This window comes from Corvus kubaryi, unplaced genomic scaffold, assembly GCF_017639235.1.
Source record: "Corvus kubaryi isolate FWS band 111438036 unplaced genomic scaffold, C.kubaryi_AGA036_p1.0 37382, whole genome shotgun sequence".
Taxonomy (NCBI): domain Eukaryota; kingdom Metazoa; phylum Chordata; class Aves; order Passeriformes; family Corvidae; genus Corvus; species Corvus kubaryi.
The window spans coordinates 7942215-7961751 of record NW_024581124.1 but is presented as its reverse complement, the minus strand read 5'-3'; the positions used below and the strand labels follow the sequence as shown (position 1 = coordinate 7961751).

The following is a 19537-nucleotide window of genomic DNA, read 5'->3' as shown; positions in this document are numbered from 1 at the left end:
AGTTTGGGAACCAGAAAAGCCAATATTTTCAAGTTCTTCTTAAATCAGTTAGTGCAACACAGAGCAGTGGGTTTTTTCTGCCTTCATTTCAAGTGTAAGACTTGCAGTGTCTCGGGAAATGTTAAATGCTGTATTTACAGCAGATTATCCCCTGTGAAACTCAAGGAGCTGCTTTTGCCCGTACACCTCAGACTGGTACATCTGTTCTCTACCTTCTGTTCCAGCCTGAGCAGGCTCATCCTGTTCTCCAATTAACAGCCAAAATTAAGTCCATCGGAGAGCACTCCAGGAATGATCAAACCCACCAGGGGTCCAGCAGGCTCTGAGAAACAGAGAAATGCAGGTCGCTTGCCAGACTCTGAGATTTTTCAGAGCAGTTGAGAATAATTAAATACCCAGCTCCCAGCAAAATTCAATAAAAATTAGTGTGTCCAGCTCCATTTTCCCAGGCTTGGGCTTTGATTCCAAAAGGCCCACTTGGATTCAGGGCTGGGACTAAGTGAGGCTTGTGCCACAGCCCAGGGTACTCCCAAGCCTCTCCTACACCACCCTTTGGGGAGAAAGAGCACAGAAAGGCCACTGCAGGAGACAGCCCAGGCTCAAAGTACAGAATGGCTACATTTAAAGAGAAAAATGATGGATAAAGGTGCCCTATTTATAACATTTTTGTACTGCATGGGGAAATCCTTTAGTCAGCAAGAAGAACTGGCTGCCAAGTGGTTCAGTGCTTTCATTTCCACCATGGAAAGGAAGTCTCTGTTATTTTGTTAAGTATTCTGATTAAAACAGAGTGCTCTATCATGTTCCTCAAACAAAAGCGTTCTTTTGACAATTATAGCACTCTTAAATATTTCTGCTTTTCCAAAATAAAAAGTCATTTTTTGTTCTCCTCCGCTGAGCGAAATCCAGTAACTGCCAAACAATTCTCCAAGGAATTTGAGGGTTTTAGTATCCTGCAGCACTAGTCCAACTTTTTCCATGTAATTCTGTGGGATTAAGGACAACCAGAAAGTCTCCTATTTCCTCTCATCAAAACCAACAGAGCTGTACTGGCATAGAAGTGGAATAGCAAAAAAATGAACAATGGCTCTGAGTTAAAAGTTGAGACTAGTGCTCAATTTTCAGGAAAGATGAGCACGGGTGTAGTAAGGACAAAAGAAATACGAGGCACAATCCCACTGCGAACACATCAGGGAGATGTGCTCCTCCACAGGGACAGTAACCCCTGCAATAAAATGGAGGGGGAAGTGGAGAGAGTGAGAACGAGCAGAGAAAGTTTACAGAGCAATGCTAGAATAAACACAGGCTGATTTATCTTTGTTCATCTGAGGGCTGAGGGCTGTCTGAACTGTCTGTAGAGATCTTCTCAGTTAAAGAGACCATCAATGGCAATAAACAAGGACCCAAAAAACCGCAATGCCTACCCAATTTTTAAATATGCAGCACAAAAGAAAAATTACTGGACTAAGGCATCATTCTTTTTATGTTCCCAGCAACGAAAAGCATGCTGAGAAAAGTAATTATATTAAAATTACAAAACAGCAGAAATCGGAGAGTGCCACATTATTTCCATTTCATTGTCCTATTAGAGTATGTAGCTGGCTGAAAATTTTAAGAAAAAAGCTTATGATTTCAGACTGCTATTTTATTGTACCCGAAGTGCAGTGTTTGATTAATAACTGCAATATTAGATTTAGGAAACAATGCTACAAACTGATAAATTACACACCTGTCCCCCATATTTTTAAAGCATTTTGCAATACTAGGGCTTTTTCAAAACAGCCTTTATAAACACGAACTGATGCATTTTTTTCTCAGTCAGCCATACATTATCAAAACTTGCTGTCAAACTCAGCTATAATGGTGAAAAATAAAATAAAAGCACATATATTGCCCTAAAGAAGAAATTTGGAAAGACTTGCTTTTTGTAACTAGAAGCTCACAGAAAAATACCCAAACCTTTTCAAAATGCTGGGCTCCCTAAAAATGCTATGGGATGTTCCTACAGCTCCATCATCAAGATCAGATGGTTCTAAATATTTTTCCCTGTATAAACACTTGTCTGCTTTCAAGCTCATTGGTGAGTGGCTTGAACTATGTTGATTGATGGCCTCTTCTGATTTGTGAACAGGAGCTACAAATGGGATAAAAACCAAAGTCATTTCTAGCTTAAGAAATGCAGAAAATGTGTTCAAAACCCCAAACAATTTCTGCCACAGATTGTATAACACTGTTGCTTAGCTGGAAATGTCCATCCACATGTGAACTTTACACGAGTAATTTTTGTACTCTCACAGTTGGAAAAGCCAGCAAGAGGAAAAACAGGAAAAAAGAACAATTTAAGAGAATGGGAGTCGTAAATATTTCAGTTGTGTCCTTCATTGGTCTCTTGGGGGAGGAGGACCCAAACTTCAACCTCTATTTTTCTGTGGGAGAAAATGATTCCTCTTTAAAAGGATCTTTGAGCCGTGGGTCCCCAGGTGTCCACCATCCTTTTGCTGAAATGACATTTACGTGGCAGATGGTACAAATAGCCTGGCACGCTTTGTAGTTGTTGGATCACTATAAAAATAAAATCTGCCAGATGGCTGGCATGTTTCTTGGCAGGAGTAGGGGGCCCCACTGACTGATGGGGGGAAGTAAAGCTGCCCAAAATGAAATAATAGCATCTGAATTTTCTTTGAAGTGCTTTTGAACCGCAGCTTACTCCACACTGGGTTGGGTTCCTGCTGTCTAGGAAGCTGAGCCATCCCTGTGTCCACGTGTGCCACAGGGGTGCTGCTCATGCCTCTCCTGACAGGGTCACCTGTCCCTGCTGCCCCAGAACAGGACCTCCCCAGCAGCCAGAGAAGCCAGCTGAGTTCTCCCCAGGCTCTGTGCCAGTGGAGGGGATCTCATCTCCCATCCTCTGCTGTTCCCACCCAGGTTCCCACCCAGCAGGAAACTGCTGTACCACAGTGCTACAAGCCCCACAGGCAGCACATCGCTCTGGGTCTCTGCTACCTGGGCTTTCTCCAGAAGAAGCAAACATAAACACATTAAAATAAATGGATTCTTCCTTTTTCCTACCCCAGCTATATTGGTGCCCCAGTGTCTCCCTATCTGCAGGGCTGCAGGGCAATACAGACTTGTTCTGGCTGCACTGGATGAAGGAAAACCTGGAACACTGGTCTGTGGATCAGGAAAAGAGAAAGACAGGAATTCCAAGAGTGCAGCTTCAGCAAGGATTTGCTGTGGGGAGCCTCTTTACCCTGCCTCAGGCTCCCCATCAGAAGAAGAAGCTTCATCAGAGCAATCGTTTAATATCTGCACAACTACTCAGAGTGTCTCACTGCCAGGCTTTGCTGGGAAGATGAGACTGAACAATTCTCAGTCTCACTGACTTGATCAGAGTTGTCAAAATAGTTCCCAGCTGAGTCTCCAAGTTCTGATTGCCTGCTGACCTTGATTACACCCATGCAACTCCTCCAAGGCAATCAACAGTTGAACATGTTCCTTCAGGGACATTCTGCTCCTCTTCAGTGCCATTTTACCTTCAATCAACTTATTTATTTGTTTAAACCAGCTAATGACCACTAATCTCCAAAATTCAAAATAAATGTTATAATGTCTCAAGTGAAAACCAACAAGAAAAACGAATCTCAGCAAGCAAGAATCTGGGCCAGGCGTGATACAGACATAACAGCAGAGTGATAAAACACAAATAATTTCTGCATCCCATGTGGGCCAATTCATCAGCAGGGTAACAGGTCAGTGCCAGGCTGACATCTGAGCACCACATGGCTGTAAGGTTTTCCAAGATGTTTATTTCATTCCTGAAGTAAACTTGCTGCAATTGCTGATCCCCTGCACCTCTGAAGGCACTAAACTGAGCTCATCAGCAGCATTGCCGGTGTCCTTCTTTCACGATCACTGTGGCTTCAGTGCCTTAAATCTCCTGCTGAAACGAATGTAAAATCTGGAGTGGTGTTCAACTACCTTTGTAATCCAAGCTCAGTTTTAACTAATTCACAGCATTCAAAGTTCTTCCCATCCTGGTGTAGAGCTCACAGATATCAGAGCGAAGCTTCATTTTGTCACATTTAAGTTAATAATCCAGAATTTAAAATTTTTCTTTGTGACTGGTCTCTTTCAATTTCTTTCTCTGAATATTGGAATAAAAATGATTTTTCATCTCAGCAGATTTCAGCCTTAGGAGATTTCTTCCAGCTGGCATACAGTAGAACAGTGACTGAATTAATCTAACCTGTTTTGAGTAAAGATCAAGAAGAAAAATGAAGAACTCACAGCTTGTTCCCAAGAACTTTCTTGCATTTCTATGCTCCCTAGAAATTAGACCCACCTGACAGTGTGTGCCATAAATGTCTAACATTTCATCAGCATCCCTCATCTCAGTATTTCAAGTATTCAAGAGAAAGCACCAACAGATGCAAGAGATCCTACAGGTTTGTTCCTGTGAATGTCTCACTGAAACAAAATGAAATCCACGTGAGACACTGTAATGCCTCCCCAAGGCAGGTGCATAAATGGGTAACAGTTCTGCAGTGATAAAGAATATTGAGAATATAGCAGGGCATTTATGTACACAAGAAATGCACAAAATGTGTGCATGGAGAGAGAGATCTGCTGGATGTTGTGAAGGTGGGAAAGGGAGCTGGAGCAGTGCCAGCAGGAAGGGAGGCACTGGGGCAGGTTCACAGGAGCTGCCAGGGTCTGGATGGTTGCTGTAGGTGGAAAAAGCCAGACTTAACCATGTGAAGGAACAAAGAGAAGGAGTTAAGCAAGAAGATTCTTGTTGGAATTTAGCATAGCTCCGGAAAAAAGTCACCATCCCTGACAAAGAGTTATCATTCAAGCTAAGATCTCTGGTCATTAGAAATGCCCACCACACCCATCCAGGTGGCAGGGTGGGTACTTCTGAGGAAAGTCATTTATTTTCAGTGTTTGTTGCTTAGGGACACCTCGGCTTTGCCTGAACTCTGTGAGGATTCCATGGTCTCTGTCTGGGAACAGAAAACTCTAAATAACTGCAAAGTCACATTAATGGAAAGCTTATGCCTTTTTTTTCCTTTTTTTTTTTTTTTTTTTTTTTTTGAGCAGAAAGAAAATCGATGTGAAGAGGAGCTGAGAGAGTCAGAACACTCATCACCCTAAGCTGGTCTCAGGAGTTCACGGATTTCCACACAAGGGTTCTCCCTGGGGATGTTCTCCCAGGCCTGAAGCTGCTGCATATGTACTGCTCTGTATTGAAACTCTTTATCACTGTCAGCATCCCCCTTTTTTTTTCATACTTTTAATTGTTTTCTGTGCATCTGCCTGCCTTTCTGCAAGGGGTGGCAGAACTATGCACACTGGTTTTATGGTTTTACTGTTTCTCTGACTGCTGCATGAAAGGCTGTTAAGGTGCCCTTGGAGAGGGCCTCTGCCTCTTGGTGCTCCCCTGAGAGCTGCATTTATCAGTACTATGGGGAGAAAGGGAAATTATACTTTCCACAGGAGAGGTATAAAACACCCAGAGAATTCCCATGAAAAATTAATTCCCTTTTTTTGGTACCAAAATACAGTGTTTGATGAAAAATTCTACCGTTTTCAAGCAGTTCATTTCCAATAACTTGTTTCCATTTTTTATGAAAAGCAGAGCCCTTTGCATAAGAATCTAATTTTTTTTCCAGAATCTAGAGAAAAATAAACATTCTGTCAAAAACAGTGATCATACAAAAAAATTTGATCCATTTCAATGGCCACAGATGTATTATAGCTCTGTACACAGAACTGTTCCAATGTGGGCAATTGCACACTCCCAACCTCTTTGACTTGTCTCATATTATCTGTGCACTTCATCTATGAAAAGAAGATTAAAATACATGAAAGTTCAAGATCGGATATAACATCATTGCAACAATTTGTTAGAGCATTGACGACCTGGTGTTCCAAGGGGTGATTTAAAGGGGCCCGTTGAACCTTGGCTCATGAATTTCTGAACATGGTGAACAAACACAAATATGTGCTTAAAATCCACAGCATTTTAACATTTACTTAAGAGGGTTCCAAGGACACCTGAGAGAAGTTTCCAGTTGTCATGTTGATTCAGCAGGCTTTGCTTAGCAAATGTTTTAGGAATTTGTAACTGAGCACAGCCTGCTTGTACAGCTCAAAGGCCAGGAAGTCCATCTTTGCCTGACTCTTATCTTCACGCCAATTACACAATAAAGATAACAATTCTTTTCACTAGTTAAAAAAATTAGTACCACAAGATAATCCTAAATGATCAGTTTAAAGGGTAGGTCTTGGACAAAGATTTAGAATGAGATTTTCCTTTTATCATGAAGGGGAAAACAGAGCTATGTAAAGCATTTTGCACAAAGTGTGGTGGATGTAAATGCATCAGACTAAAAATTTAAGGAGACAGAAAATATAAAAACTAGAACCGTTAAAGGACTGTGAGGAACTGGAAGGTCCATTCACATCCAGCCTTTCCTGGTTATGCATTCCAGACCTCTTAAGGAAAACTTGATTCCAAAGAATTCTATATGAAATACCTTTGATCTCTAATTACTGATATTGCATAACACTGAAACTTATTGCAGCATCCAATTAATCATCCCAATCCTAAATCTCTTTTGTTGAAAGCTAGTCCTTTCAGAACTATTCCCCAGTGGAGAATCAACCAATCTTTCAGTGGCATTTAGTTGGTGGCTGCCCTGTTTAATCCTGGATAATTCCCTGGATGCTGCTCTTTAAAACAGGGTTAATAGTAGCACATTTCTCCCAAGACACTTCTGTCTCACAAGATGGGAGGTCTTCCGGCAAAGCTGCATTTTATTATCAGCACGAAGAGTTCCTAGAAAAATTATACTTGGAAACCGTTGGGGTCATTAGGTGCTTTACAGGTAATAAAGATAATAATGGATAGATAAAAACCGGATGACCTGAGGAAGCCAACCACCACCTTCAAGTGGTCAGGCTGATACAAAGGGCTGGGGTATGAGTTAAGCTCTCTGGATAAGAGAACATCTTGTTCTCAAGTGTGACCCTGACTTCCACAGCAATACAGCCTCTACCCAGGGCTGCCAGGGGAGCAGCTGTACTCAAATGTTCCTGAACCAGTAACTCCTCATAGCAACCTGTCCTGGAGAAGGCACAGCCAGGCCGGAGTTCCCTGACACTGCAAGCTGCCCTCTGCACCTGCAGGAACCAGCTGCCCTCACCAGCCCCTGCAGCCCACCCTGCCACAGGTGCTTTCTTGGCAAAAGAAGCAGCCTGAAAGAAGAGCAAACCCATCATTCAAAGCAATTAACCAGAGCCAGAGACATGGTCATGTATGTCTCCGTGCCAACAGAGCCAGCAAAGCCCTCCCAGCTGCATCACACCACGCTTGCTAGCAGCACACAGTGACAAAAGTGCCAGTGGGAATCCTACTGAAGCTCTCCTTCAGCTGTTAATTTATATTACAAGGATAATGTCTGTAGGAACCTGAGAATGTGCCAGAGAGCGTAAATTTGACAGACAATTTGTATATGTTTCTTTAAATGTATGGTTTGTAATTATTTATATTACACATTCATTCTTTATTGACTGAGGGTTGTTTGGAGCAGGGCTTCACCCCCATCTCCATTGGATCCTCCCTGATAGCAGCCCACCTGGATAAAGGGGTAAAAACATTTTTCATGCTCGTGGCAGTGCTGTCTGCCTGATGACAAGCTCCTGGATGGGGCTGACCTCTCCTGCTGCTGAGATTTGGAGAGGGAGTCCTTCAGCAGGAGCAGCCCTTCACCTGCCAGGAGCAGACACTGCTCTGTACCATGAAGAGAACATTGCTGCTGTGGAGAGCAGCACGATTGTCATCGAGTTTCATCTGAACCCCGTGTCAGGTATGAGCAACAAGCAAAGGTCCTGGGTGAACAGGGGAAGAGTCACGCTCCACTTGAAAAGATGTTTGCTTGCCAGCTCTTTGGACAAAGGGACTGAGCAGAGAGAAAACTCTACATAAGGTGTTCACTCTCAACTCCAAATTCTCTTTCTCATGCTCCTTCTACACAAGCCCCTGCTTGGCAACACGGGGAAGAAACAGCAGCAGAGAGGCACTTGGAAAGCTGGCAGAGATGAGGTCAGGGGCCAGCTGGCAGCAGAGCTTGCTTCGCATGGAGTTCAAACTCAGCTGCTCATATCCCACAAGGCGAGTTACCAAAACCCTGAACAGCCACATCTCAGCTGCCTCCTTCTTGAAAATGAATTGCAAAAGTCAAGGTCACCTGTACAATATCCTCTAGTGCTTTTCCTGCCTACAACTTTAACAAACCATGCCAAAACTGTGAGAATAAGGTAAAGTCCAACCTAACACAGACATATTTAATTTCAGTTCCCAAGAGTTTTAAAAAACAAATATAGTCAAGAAGTATTAAAATATCACCCCAGAAAGCAAGAAATAAATCCAAGTTGGGTATAAATGAGCCCAGTTTCAGACACTTAGGTGATGTGAGGGTGCAACTGATGTATTTATGCTTCATTTTTAACACACGGATTTACACCTTTGCTTAATCTCACCTTCAGAGGCACCACTTGCATCAGAATGGCAAAGTTGGTGAGGTGGTTGCAGAGACACACAGAGTAGTTGAGGTCCCCACTCTCACGCACACAACCTTCATTAGACCAAATGCCGGTTCCATTGCTGCAAAGCACAAAAACCAGAACATAATCTCTGTCAAAAAGCATCTTCTGTAGGTTAATTTGACATGCATTGTACCATAAAGGAGATAAAAAGGTCTGGAAGCCATCTGAGGCTGGAGACCCCACAAACATTGCTAGTGTCTTCTCAATTCCATCATGAAAACAGTCAAGGAAAATATTCACTAGGACAAGGCACAGATCAGACGCCTCCATGAATGTCTCTAGAGACTTCTTCCCAGTTTTATAATCAATGAACAATAACTACACTCTTTCCTTACATTTTGCATCTCATTTATGGCATTTCACCCAGACCCAAATTTCTGTATTCTGAGAACTGTAGTATTAGACAAGTCAAGAATCTTGCAAAACCTCCCAAAATCAGTGTGTGTTCTGTGCTGTCTACCCTTACCCACAGTCACACTCATCCTGTCAAAGTAATTCAGGCTGATTGAGCACATATTCCAGTGGCCCATCGCTGTCAGATTTGTCACTTCACCCTCAGGTGTGGGTAAGGCTGGGCAGGGTGTGTGGTCTGGGCTCAGGGCTGTGCAGGATCCTCATGCAGTTGCTTTTTTTGTGCAGTTTTTTGAGCAGGGATCCTCATGAGTTTGTTTGTTCTTGGAGCCAGGGCAAGACAGAATTCTCTGTGCTCTCGCAGCCCTGGAGTGGAGTGGGGACACAGGAGCCTCAGGCTCTTGTCTGAGGGGATCCACGGATTCAGGCACCACAGGTCACCCACCCCACTCTCTGACGGTAACTATTGATTGCTTTGGATGTTTTTCTGAGTCCTGCAGATAGGCTGAGTGATCTGTAGTCTTCTCAGTGCCTGTTTTAAAGATAGGTATTACCTCGTACTTCTGCCCTTCAGGACCCCCTTGAGTTGTCAGAGAGAGTCTGTTGTAGGTCAGAAACCAAATTAACAACCATGCACTAGGGAATAAAACCATCCTGGCACAAATGAAGATGATTTGGAAGGACAGATTTTGTATTTAAGTTTGTATCCTTGCAAAGCCTCCAGGGCCCAAGCCCCAGTGGAGAGCAGTACAGGAACAATGCTGCAACCATATTAATTTGCTTCACTAAAATCTGCTTCTAATTTATTGTAATTTGTGGGTAACCATAACAACGAGTAACTGCCAACAGCTGGGACAGTTCAACACACTTGAAACAAAACTTCAATAAATCAACTACCGTGACCTTTCCAAGTGCATGATGTACAGGAGGGATCACAGCATCCCAGGCTGTTGCTACAGCAATTAGGCTTACACTGTTATGGCTCAAAAACTGTTAATCCCCACAAAATTAAAAATTAACTATTTGTATTCTTTCTCAATTAATTCAGTAAGAGCAACATGTTTCAAAAGAAAAAAAAAATTAAATGTATTCAGAGCTAAAAAATAAAATAAAAGAAAAAGCTACTGTTTTTCCATAGCTCTTACTTTCTGAGTGAAATTTTTGGTGATATTTATTTCTCTTTAATTCTAATTTGCATTCAGGGATAATATATTTATCCATTCCATGCATTAGCCAAAATTCACAGCTCTGTAATTCTGATCTCACATGATGCTGTGACACAGGCAGAGATCCAGTGAAAAGAATGGCTGTGCTGGAGCTTTGCCACCTTGAAACATCCAAGCATCTGCCCAGGTGGACACACTCATAAAACAAGATAAGCACGACTTGTATCAGTCTGCAACTTTGATGACAAAATGTTTTCAGCTCCCAATTCCATACCTAAGCCAGGGTCTGTGAATAACAAGTCTCCCATCTATGGTAAGAAGAAACAATCAGATTGTGGGTTTTGTAAGCCAGTGGTTCTGTTTCTTTAACTATTTCCATGAACAGAAGGAAGCAAGAAGAATGTGGGTACACAGCATCACAAAGTAAGTGTAATTTAATTAAACCGAGTTAAAGAATGTGAAATTATGCAACATACCTATAATCCAGAAATGCACAGTAGAGATGAACTCTGTTACTTTTATTTAGTGCTTGGCTGTATTGTCTGGGCGTCTGCAAGGAAAAAATATAAACTCTGAAGGAATGTTTAAAAAGGACTAAATTCCACTATTCAGCTATTTCAAATTCTCATTGCTACAATAATTTCAAGAGGCTTATTCTAGATGAACACACAAGAACTGGCAGCAAAATTGTTCAGCCTTCATATCTTTAACACAAGCTCCAAACATGCAAAGCCTGGTATTCAGTCTTAATTTTACACACTGGGATTAACCTCGTACCACTTTGAGTGAGAAATCTGTGTCCCGTTTAAGTGAATAGCAAACCAGGATCATTTATTGTGTATAAGCACAAATACATGGGTTAATTTTTACAGGATTGGGACATTATTCTTCAGCACATATTTGGCTTCTTTGGGTTTTGTTCATCGTTTGTTCTCACTGCGTAATAAAAATGTCACGTTTTACGATTAGTAACTCTGAAATATGTGCATTACAATGACCAACTCCCAGGCATTTTCTTTCCACAATAGCAATTATTTTAAAACATACATTCAAACTGAAAGAGCAATGCCAAAATTCAAGATTTTATTTTAGCACACCTCAGCATTCTAATGACATAATTTCTATCTTCCATAAACAGGTTTAGCAACTAACTCAATCTCTTTTACTCAAGAAGCTTTGAGATCCCATTTTCCACTCTGTTACATGAGCTTGATGACAAAATTATTCAAATTATATTGGAGTGAAGTAATAGTTTGTTACAGACAAAGTATGCAAACTAGAGGATTTCCAGCGTTTGTTCAACCCTTTCTAATACATAAATCCCTAAAGTCCACATTATGTGGACCCTACTTTATGGCAAGTTTTTAATTACAAGAGTCTTCAACACGAGAAAATCACTGGTGAATTAACAGGTCTGGGATTATTGCAACACAGTTCTGCTGTCAAGACAAAAGATAATCAAGTTTTGCTTTCCTTGTTTTAGGGGATGAAGTAAAAAACCCCACCACCTCCTCCTGCTGAAACTCAACCAAGTACAAGAAGTTCCTGATGCAATTTTCCTCCTCCTCTCCCACAAGCCCAGTGCAGAGTGTCAGGCACAAGGCAGCACAGTTCCCTCCTGGCCGGTGATAACAAAGCATTTCTGCCCAGCCCAGGGCATCCACACACTCCAAGTAGCTATGCTGCAGATAAGGACATTTTCTTCTTAATTTATACCTCTGGATAACATAGATCGGGTTTTCTTATCTGCCTGAGCACATCCCTGGCCCAAATTTCTAGTTCCTTGCCTCACCCTGTTTTCCCCAAGCCTTTGTCATAGGAACAGATGATGCTGCAGGTCAGGAGCTTTGTGGAGAGCAAGGACTGTCTGTCACCCTTCCCCTCTGGCTCTGGGGACATCCTCAGCCCTTTTCCATGACGGCAGCAAAGCAAACACTGAACCCCACGCTCTCACAGTGCGCCACACTGGGATGGGAGAACGGGACAGGCTCATGCCCCTCATCCTCAGGAAGGATCTCACTGAAACAATCCCCAATCTGCTCGTGCCACTCTTAACTCCGAGCTTTGCTGGCAGAGTTCATCCACCAGCTCAAGGCCATGTACCACACTGTTTGCCAGTTGTGCTGTGTGATGTCATGTCCATCATCTCAATAGCTTTCCTGAAGTGAGCAAGTGGAAGAATCTACACTTGGCTTGTATTACAAATTATTTCACTTCTATGACAAACAGTGGCTAAAAAAAATAGAAAAGGAGAGAGAGAAAGATCTTCTGTAATAACAGTGAAGATCAAACAATAACTGCCATTTCTGATTTGTAAGATTTCTCTAGATAAATCTGGATTCTTAACACACTAAATGGAAAGGGCACCTCAGGGTCAGGTTGAAAGAAGACATGGTACTGCGGTTGTGTATCTTTTACACAAACAAATCCCAGATGTATGTCTTGCCCTCAACTAAACTTTTCTGGCAAGGGACAAATAATTGTTTTTCTCCATCTTAACTCTAAACACAGATGTCACTCACTAGAAAATGAACTGCACTAGGTGAGGCCATACAGGCTCTGACCTGTCCAAAATTGCGGTGTACTCAGATGGAGAAAGAGTAAGTAAATAACAATAATGAAAAATAGATAGATTAAAGAATCTATCCTGATTTGCCTTCTTATTTCTCTTAAAGAATCTGTCCCATGTTTTATGACCCATGATACAGTCTCCACAAGGCTTTCCACTGCCATTTATGATAACTGCACAAAATACTCATCTTCTCAGACTTCACTGAAGTTCTGCAGCAAAACTGTCATTAGAATCGAAAGCCCCCACCACATAAGAAACTGGCTACAGAGGAATAAACTCCCTCTGATCTTCAGCAGCTCTACTTCAAAGTACTCTATAATCTATGAAAAAAGAACTGATTGTACCTCACTATTGCACTTCTTAAGTTAAACTGTGTGTGACAGCTTATATGTGACTTGCATCTTGTAGAACTGAGGATATTGATTTAATGACATTGATAACAGAAAGCTTAAAATACAAGTAGGCTTTTACACTAAAAGATTAAGTCACTTGAGTGTTTATTAAAAGCCTGTGGAAGGACAGTTTATGAAGCTTTCAGGAGAGGGAAGGTAGCAGCACACTGAGTAATCCAGGATCTGTGCATGTGCTCTCCCTAATCTACATTCTTCATATCATTCCTTCAGCGTGGAGAGGGCTACATGCAGCTTCTCCAAAAAAGAATTACATTAAAAGAGGAAAGCAACCTCTTGGCACCAGAAACAGGGCAAAGTCAGTGCCTGTCTGATGGAGCCCGTACCTTGAGGAGGGAGGGGTTGGACTCAGTGATCTTGAGGGTCTTTTCCAGCCTTAATAATTCTGTGATTGTCTGACTGCCTCTGTTTGCATCGCGGCTGTCCAGCATCCCTTACAGCGACCGCTTGCTCTCAGCAAATCAGTCAGCCAAGCAAACCCCAGAAATGCAGAGGATATTTGCACAGGATGTGCATGGATGTGTGATGGGAACACGGTACTTGCTGGGAACCAGGCACAAGCCATGCTTGGTAGGGGAGGAGGCCAAAAAAGGGGGGTGTGGGCTGAAAGCACTGCTGGAAACCTTCAGGAAAACCTACTTGCAGGAAATGTCATGAACACAATTGCAGAAGAAAAACAGGCAGCCAGCTGCTGCTGGGAAGCCTTGCCAAGGAAGAGAAGCCAAGCAGAGGGTGGGGTGAACCTTTATGTGATTAGCTTGTCTCTCCTCTCCTCCCCTGGATTTAAAAAGCAAATATTTAGCTACACAGTGGTGGCCACCAAGAGTGCAGGGTGTGCACCTTCCTTCTGCAGTGTGAAGAAGGATAAACCTTTGGGTCGTCTGTCACTGACCTAAACTCAGCAGCTCCAAGCCCAATGTGTTGGGCTTCCTCTCATCCAAAGCAGTTAACAATTTACCCCATGAAGTTCAATTTGGAATTCACTTGTCTCTGTTTGCAAAATACAGAATTTTGTCTAATTCAGAGATTTTGAAGCCTTGCTTACTCAGCCTCCAAAAATACCATGGATTATTTTGAAGATGGCAAGAAAAGGCACCGGACAAGCCTCTTCTCTGCATGTTTGTGTCTTTTGTGCCACTCACAGCCTCACTTCATATTCTTACGTGTGTGTGATTCAAAACAAATTTTGATTCTGGTTTATGGATTAAATTAGAGACTAAAATGATGCTTCTAATTTAAGGATTTCCTGTTCTCACAGTGACATCCTGACTGTCAGCGTGACCTGTTCAGGGACACATGGTTTATTGACTTTCTGTTCCATCTATTTCTCCTAATTACCTAGAAGATTAAAACTTCAGGGTACATTCATCTACTTGGTTACCTGGAAAAAGATAGACAGAAAGAATAATCACCCATTTCTGTAGTGGCTGTATTGGCTGTTTTCTTCCAAGCTGTGAGAAAACTGCGCTGCAACAGATTTTGGGCTTAGATCAGCCAAGTATTTTAATTTAGAGTCCATTTGACTGATTCACCCTAAGACGTAACTAGCATATGCAATGAAAAAAAATTTGCAAATTGCACAAAAAGGAATTTAGGTTATGAATAGGGAATTAGAGTGTGTTATGGATAAAAGCCAGACGTTTAGTTGTTTCACTGTTGTGAACAGAGCTGTGCCAACACACACTTTCTGAAGCAATGAACACAACACTATGAGCTCCCAGGGCCAGCAGGAAAGTTTGCTGAATATATTTACTAATGGGACAATCATACAGTTAAAAAAATTGCATGAAATCACAAAGGGTGGGAAATTGGGACAGACAGCAACATAAAGCTAAAAACCAGTGAAATATCAGAGGTTATAAAGTCGTCTGAAATTAGAGAAGGTTGCCACATGGATTGGGATTGACTATTCCTTTGCCCGAGGCTAAAAATAGTTGACATATCAATTTCCTGCAAAAACAGTGTTAATCAAATGCTGCACCAACATCCTTCCCCAGTTCTCAGAGTTGTCTGTTTAACAGCTGCTGTATTGGGCAAGCAGTGTGAGAACAAAGAAAGTAATGAAAAGACCCCTGAGCAACAGACTGAAAAATATCTTGGCTGCTCTACTAGATATCATTTCTACAAGAGAGAGAAAAAAGAAGGAGGGAATGGATGAGGAAATTGTCCTGGTGCTTTCTTTTTTTCATTATTGCACATAGCAAAAAAAATTTAATACTTTCAAATCTACAGAGCATCAGAAGATCTTGCTATTTCTTTTCTACCAAGTCCACATCAATTTAAATAAAAATGCCATTCTCTTAACAGGGTCCCATCTTTTTTACAGCACTGAACAAGGGGCTTCATGCAACAGCTGCCAAGACAGCATCTGTGCACTTGCAGATCTCAGTGTGGGCTGTCAGGCCCTGTGCATCTGGCACACGCTCACCTGTGATCTACAGAAACTGTCCCTTGGTGCTTGTCTTGCTCAGCTTGTTTCTTTGGTCCAATTCAAGTCACCTGCCTACAGCACAGGTGAGCTGCACACCACCTAGAAAGGCTGTGACTGCCTGGGTGCAATGTCATGACAGTGTTAAAAGAGGAACAGCTCTTCTCTCTGGTTTGGGGTGCTCAATAGCACTAAAGTCAGTTCTTTCCAAACTGCTCAAGGAAAGCTGCAATTTTGGCTACAGAAACTGTCTGCAATCCTTGAGTTAAAATTATAAACTCCCTAAACACACATGCACATCTCCAAGTGTCTTTCCTTTAATTTTACAGATACAGAACTCCTACCATAACAGAGAAGTTCCACTCACAAAGATCCCTCTGGCACTTAGCACAGCGTCAGTGGGTCAATGCTGAGGCCTGAACAAGGATTTCTGAGCACAAAGAACCTTGCTCAGCCTCACTAACCACATATCCACCATGGGCTATGCTTTCACACATTCCTCAGTTCCAAAGATCTCAAATATCTAACACTTTATTTCTTCTTTTTTCCCTGCTCCTTGGCCTGGGTGCCTGTGGGCACGGTGGGTGTTTGTGGGTATTGGTGAACACTGGGCAGTGATGAGGAGTTGAAAGCCAAACTCTTTCAGTTTGAAAGCCAGAACTACTTAAGATGCAGCACTGCAGTGTAAACCCATGCCAAACTCCCTCTGACTGCAACCTGGATTAATAACACTCACAATGCTGTTGTAAATCATGGTAATAAAGGAGAGCACAGAAAGGTTAAAAAAGACCTACAGGAAGAATCAGGTTCATTTTCATTGGAGATGCATGGGGCCACCTTGAATGGAAGACGTGCACAAATAGAAACTGCAGGATAAGGACCTTTGAAATGCAATTTGGGAAGCAACTGGGTTACATCAGTAAATATTTGACGTTTAAAAAGTTTAAATGCCAGTCAGTGAGGAGCAGAGCTCAGCAGATGGCCTTCCCTTGTGTAAGCACCAGCAGACACAGAACTGAACTGATAATCTCTATGGAAAGCTGACTTAATGCTTAAGTGAAAACATTCTTCACATTCCTTAAAGCACAGCTCAGTTCCAAAGAATGAAGAGGTGAAAATATTAATATTGTCTCTTGAGAAATAGCCTCATTCACCTAATTAGCAATATAGCAGTCAGTTTTGATATGTCTTTACAATTAAACAGTTATATCCATATGTAAGAAAAAAATTCTATATACACAGCCATCTAAGCCTGTATCAAAGGATGGACTGAGGGCAGAGTTAAGCCAATGACACTGATGCAGGCTTGCCTCTTTAAGTTTTAGCAAGTCAGTCCAAATGGGAGAGCAAGAGAGCACCAGTTTCCTTCCTGCGTGTCATTGACAGAACTGTTTATGCAGAGCCAGAACCATCAAACTTGTTGGGATGCTCCACATTGCCTTTGGCTGGCTCAGGGCACAACCTCCAACCACACATTACCTCTCCAAAATTAATGAACACAGTCTGGCTCCAAAGAGATCTAATTTAAACCAAGTAATTAAAAATGCAAGTTATTTCACTCAAGGTGCCCATGTGGAGGCAGTTACTCATGGCTTAAAAGACCTTATTCTGGTTTAATGGGATGCAAAGCTCTGCAGAGCTGCTCCTTTGCTTTTGCCTATGCCCACTCAGCTCAGAGCTCCAGAACATCTCACTGCATAGAAGAAGAAACCCAGTGTGATTGTCAGGGCTCAAAAACAGTTTTTCAGACTGGCAAATAAACAAAAAAAGGAAATCTGTTTTTTTTCAATGGCAGATCCATGTGAAGTGGAGATCACCGACTCCCATGGGCCATTCTCCCCTCACCAAGACCTCATTTTTGTCTTTTATGCTCTGATCTCTTTTAGGACATCTGAGTTAAATGGGCCAGGCTGAAAGTAATCTTGGAGCACGGATGAAGCAAAGCTAAAAATCCCAAAGTACCTCAGTTTAGCCTGGTTCATCTGGGAGGTAATTTTGTGAGATATTTCTTGCCAAGGCTGGCCACTAAAGCAGCTGGTTGTGATGTTCATCCCCCTGGTGCAAGGCTGGGCTGCTTTACGATGCTTCTGCACTCCCAGGCTCCTTGAAAACACTGGTTTTAATGCAAGTAAAGTCAACCACTTATAAAGCTGTCTTTGCAAACCATCCACCAGCCCTGCAAAATTCTGGTCACACACACTGCTGGAAGCCTACGGGCTTTTTTTGATAGATGAATGAAATATCATTTCAGCTTTTCCCCACTCGCCTTACAAGCAGCATAATGCAATAGATTTTGTGATCATGCTGATACAAATCCATGATAACTTTCCAAAACTGCTTAATGAAATAGACCATGGTGTCTTTTGTTAAGGTTTTTTGTTTTCTTTTCTTTGCCTTTTCCTGCTACTCCGCATTATTATACTAAAAATGTGTTGCTCTTCTAAAAGAAGAAGCAGATTCTACGCACCCTTTCTTAATCTATTCCGCTTTTCTTAACTCATGTGAAAGTATTACCAAAGGAAAACAACTGGTCTGACTGATGCAGAAAAAGCTCTTTATAAAAGGACACGTTCTCTAATCCAACAGAACCACAATGAAAGAAGCAAATCTTCCTCTCCCCCCGCCCCCCATTCACCTGTAGTATTTTGACAAAGGCAGAAATATTTTCCTTTGCCATACAACTCTCCAGGCCCAACAGAGTCTGTAACAGGAAACATTGTCGAGGTAATGACAGGAGCTGTGACAGGGACCAGAAGGCAGGCATAAAACAGAATCCCTTAAAGGGATGCACACAGGAGAATCACTTTTAAAAATACTTTTCCTATGAGGTAATATTTCCACAATTCTTAGTTTCCAAAACAGTGCCTGGACTTTTCCTCCTGATGGCTTTTTTTTTTCTTTTTTAAGAAGAGAAACATTTGCATCAGACAAGAACCATTCAAGACACTCAGGAGTTGTGATTCACAGTCCCCACATTACTGAGGCAGAGAGGATTTAAATGAGGAAGAAGAAGCTGGGGCAGCTCAGCAGCAGCTGGACAGGAGCTGAGCACTGCCCCTGAGCCGCAGCACCCCTGGCAGGACCCGACAGCATTTGCTCCCATTGCCACAGCACAGACACCCAGATCCCAAACCACACATGCCTGGGTTGTTGATAACCAGATCTCACCAAGCTCAGGTGGAACTGAAACCCCATAAAACAGAGGTTTGCTACCTGCAAATAACAAGCTTCAGCAACAGCAAGAAGTTGTGCTGAATTCAAAAGCAGCACACAGCTTAAAAACCCAACAGCAGTGGCAAGTCTCACCGGCCCTTTTTGGTTTCAGTTGTACACGCTTCTTTGCCAAGCCAGAAATGAAATCTGAGTTAGCAAACATCTGTTTCCTACAAGAGCAAAAGTCGTAATTAAGAGGAATCAATCCATATTCACTCATATTTATAATGGAGAAGGCTTCAGAGAGCTTTTAGACAATTTTTCACACAACAGGCACAGAGTAGTTATCCCAAGATATACTCCCAAGTGAAGAAACAGTACGTACTACCTTTTCTAAACATGTTTTTTAAAAAGAAAAAAGATGCCCTAATTTTCCTTCACAAAGACTGAACAAGATCTGAGCCCATCTTTTTGAAGAGCACAAGGACTTCGACAGCCTGGAGCAGTGAAACATTAAAATTTCACTGACTTCGCATAATAACAACAGGAATAATGAACTGTTCACGGAATATTTGGGAATAATGCATTTATCCTCTTTATAAAACCTGCAATCCCCTGCCCTTCACCTCCAGGGACAAAGCTGGCTTCTGCGAACAGGTAACCTTGTGACTCAGGGAGCACAAGGTGTGTGACATGGCCAGAACCCCCCATGAGCCGGGAAGGGGACAGAGAACACGGCGGCAGCAGCGCTGCAGCGCGGGGCCGGGGCTGCTGCTGCTGCGGGGATGCGGGGCTGCTGCTGCGGGGATGCGGGGATGCGGGGCTGCTGCTGCGGGGATGCGGGGAT

The 19537-nt window shown here is 42.4% G+C and overlaps 1 protein-coding gene and 1 long non-coding RNA gene across 4 annotated transcripts in view; one reads left to right on the top strand and one right to left on the bottom strand.

The window, feature by feature from the left end:
• The window catches only part of LOC121667793, a 211476-nt gene extending 204640 nt beyond the window's left edge, over positions 1 to 6836 (top strand). The window contains exon 4 of the long non-coding RNA XR_006017154.1: positions 5101 to 6836. This is a non-coding gene — a long non-coding RNA (uncharacterized LOC121667793). The remainder of the gene's footprint in view (positions 1 to 5100) is intronic.
• The window catches only part of ADGRD1 (adhesion G protein-coupled receptor D1), a 137189-nt gene that overhangs the window by 53332 nt on the left and 64320 nt on the right, over positions 1 to 19537 (bottom strand). For all 3 annotated transcript variants that reach the window (XM_042034849.1, XM_042034847.1, XM_042034848.1), the window contains 2 exons: positions 10604 to 10677; positions 8545 to 8668 (listed from right to left, as the gene is read on the bottom strand). In XM_042034849.1, the coding sequence (XP_041890783.1) occupies positions 8545 to 8668; positions 10604 to 10677 (198 nt within the window). The remainder of the gene's footprint in view (positions 1 to 8544; positions 8669 to 10603; positions 10678 to 19537) is intronic.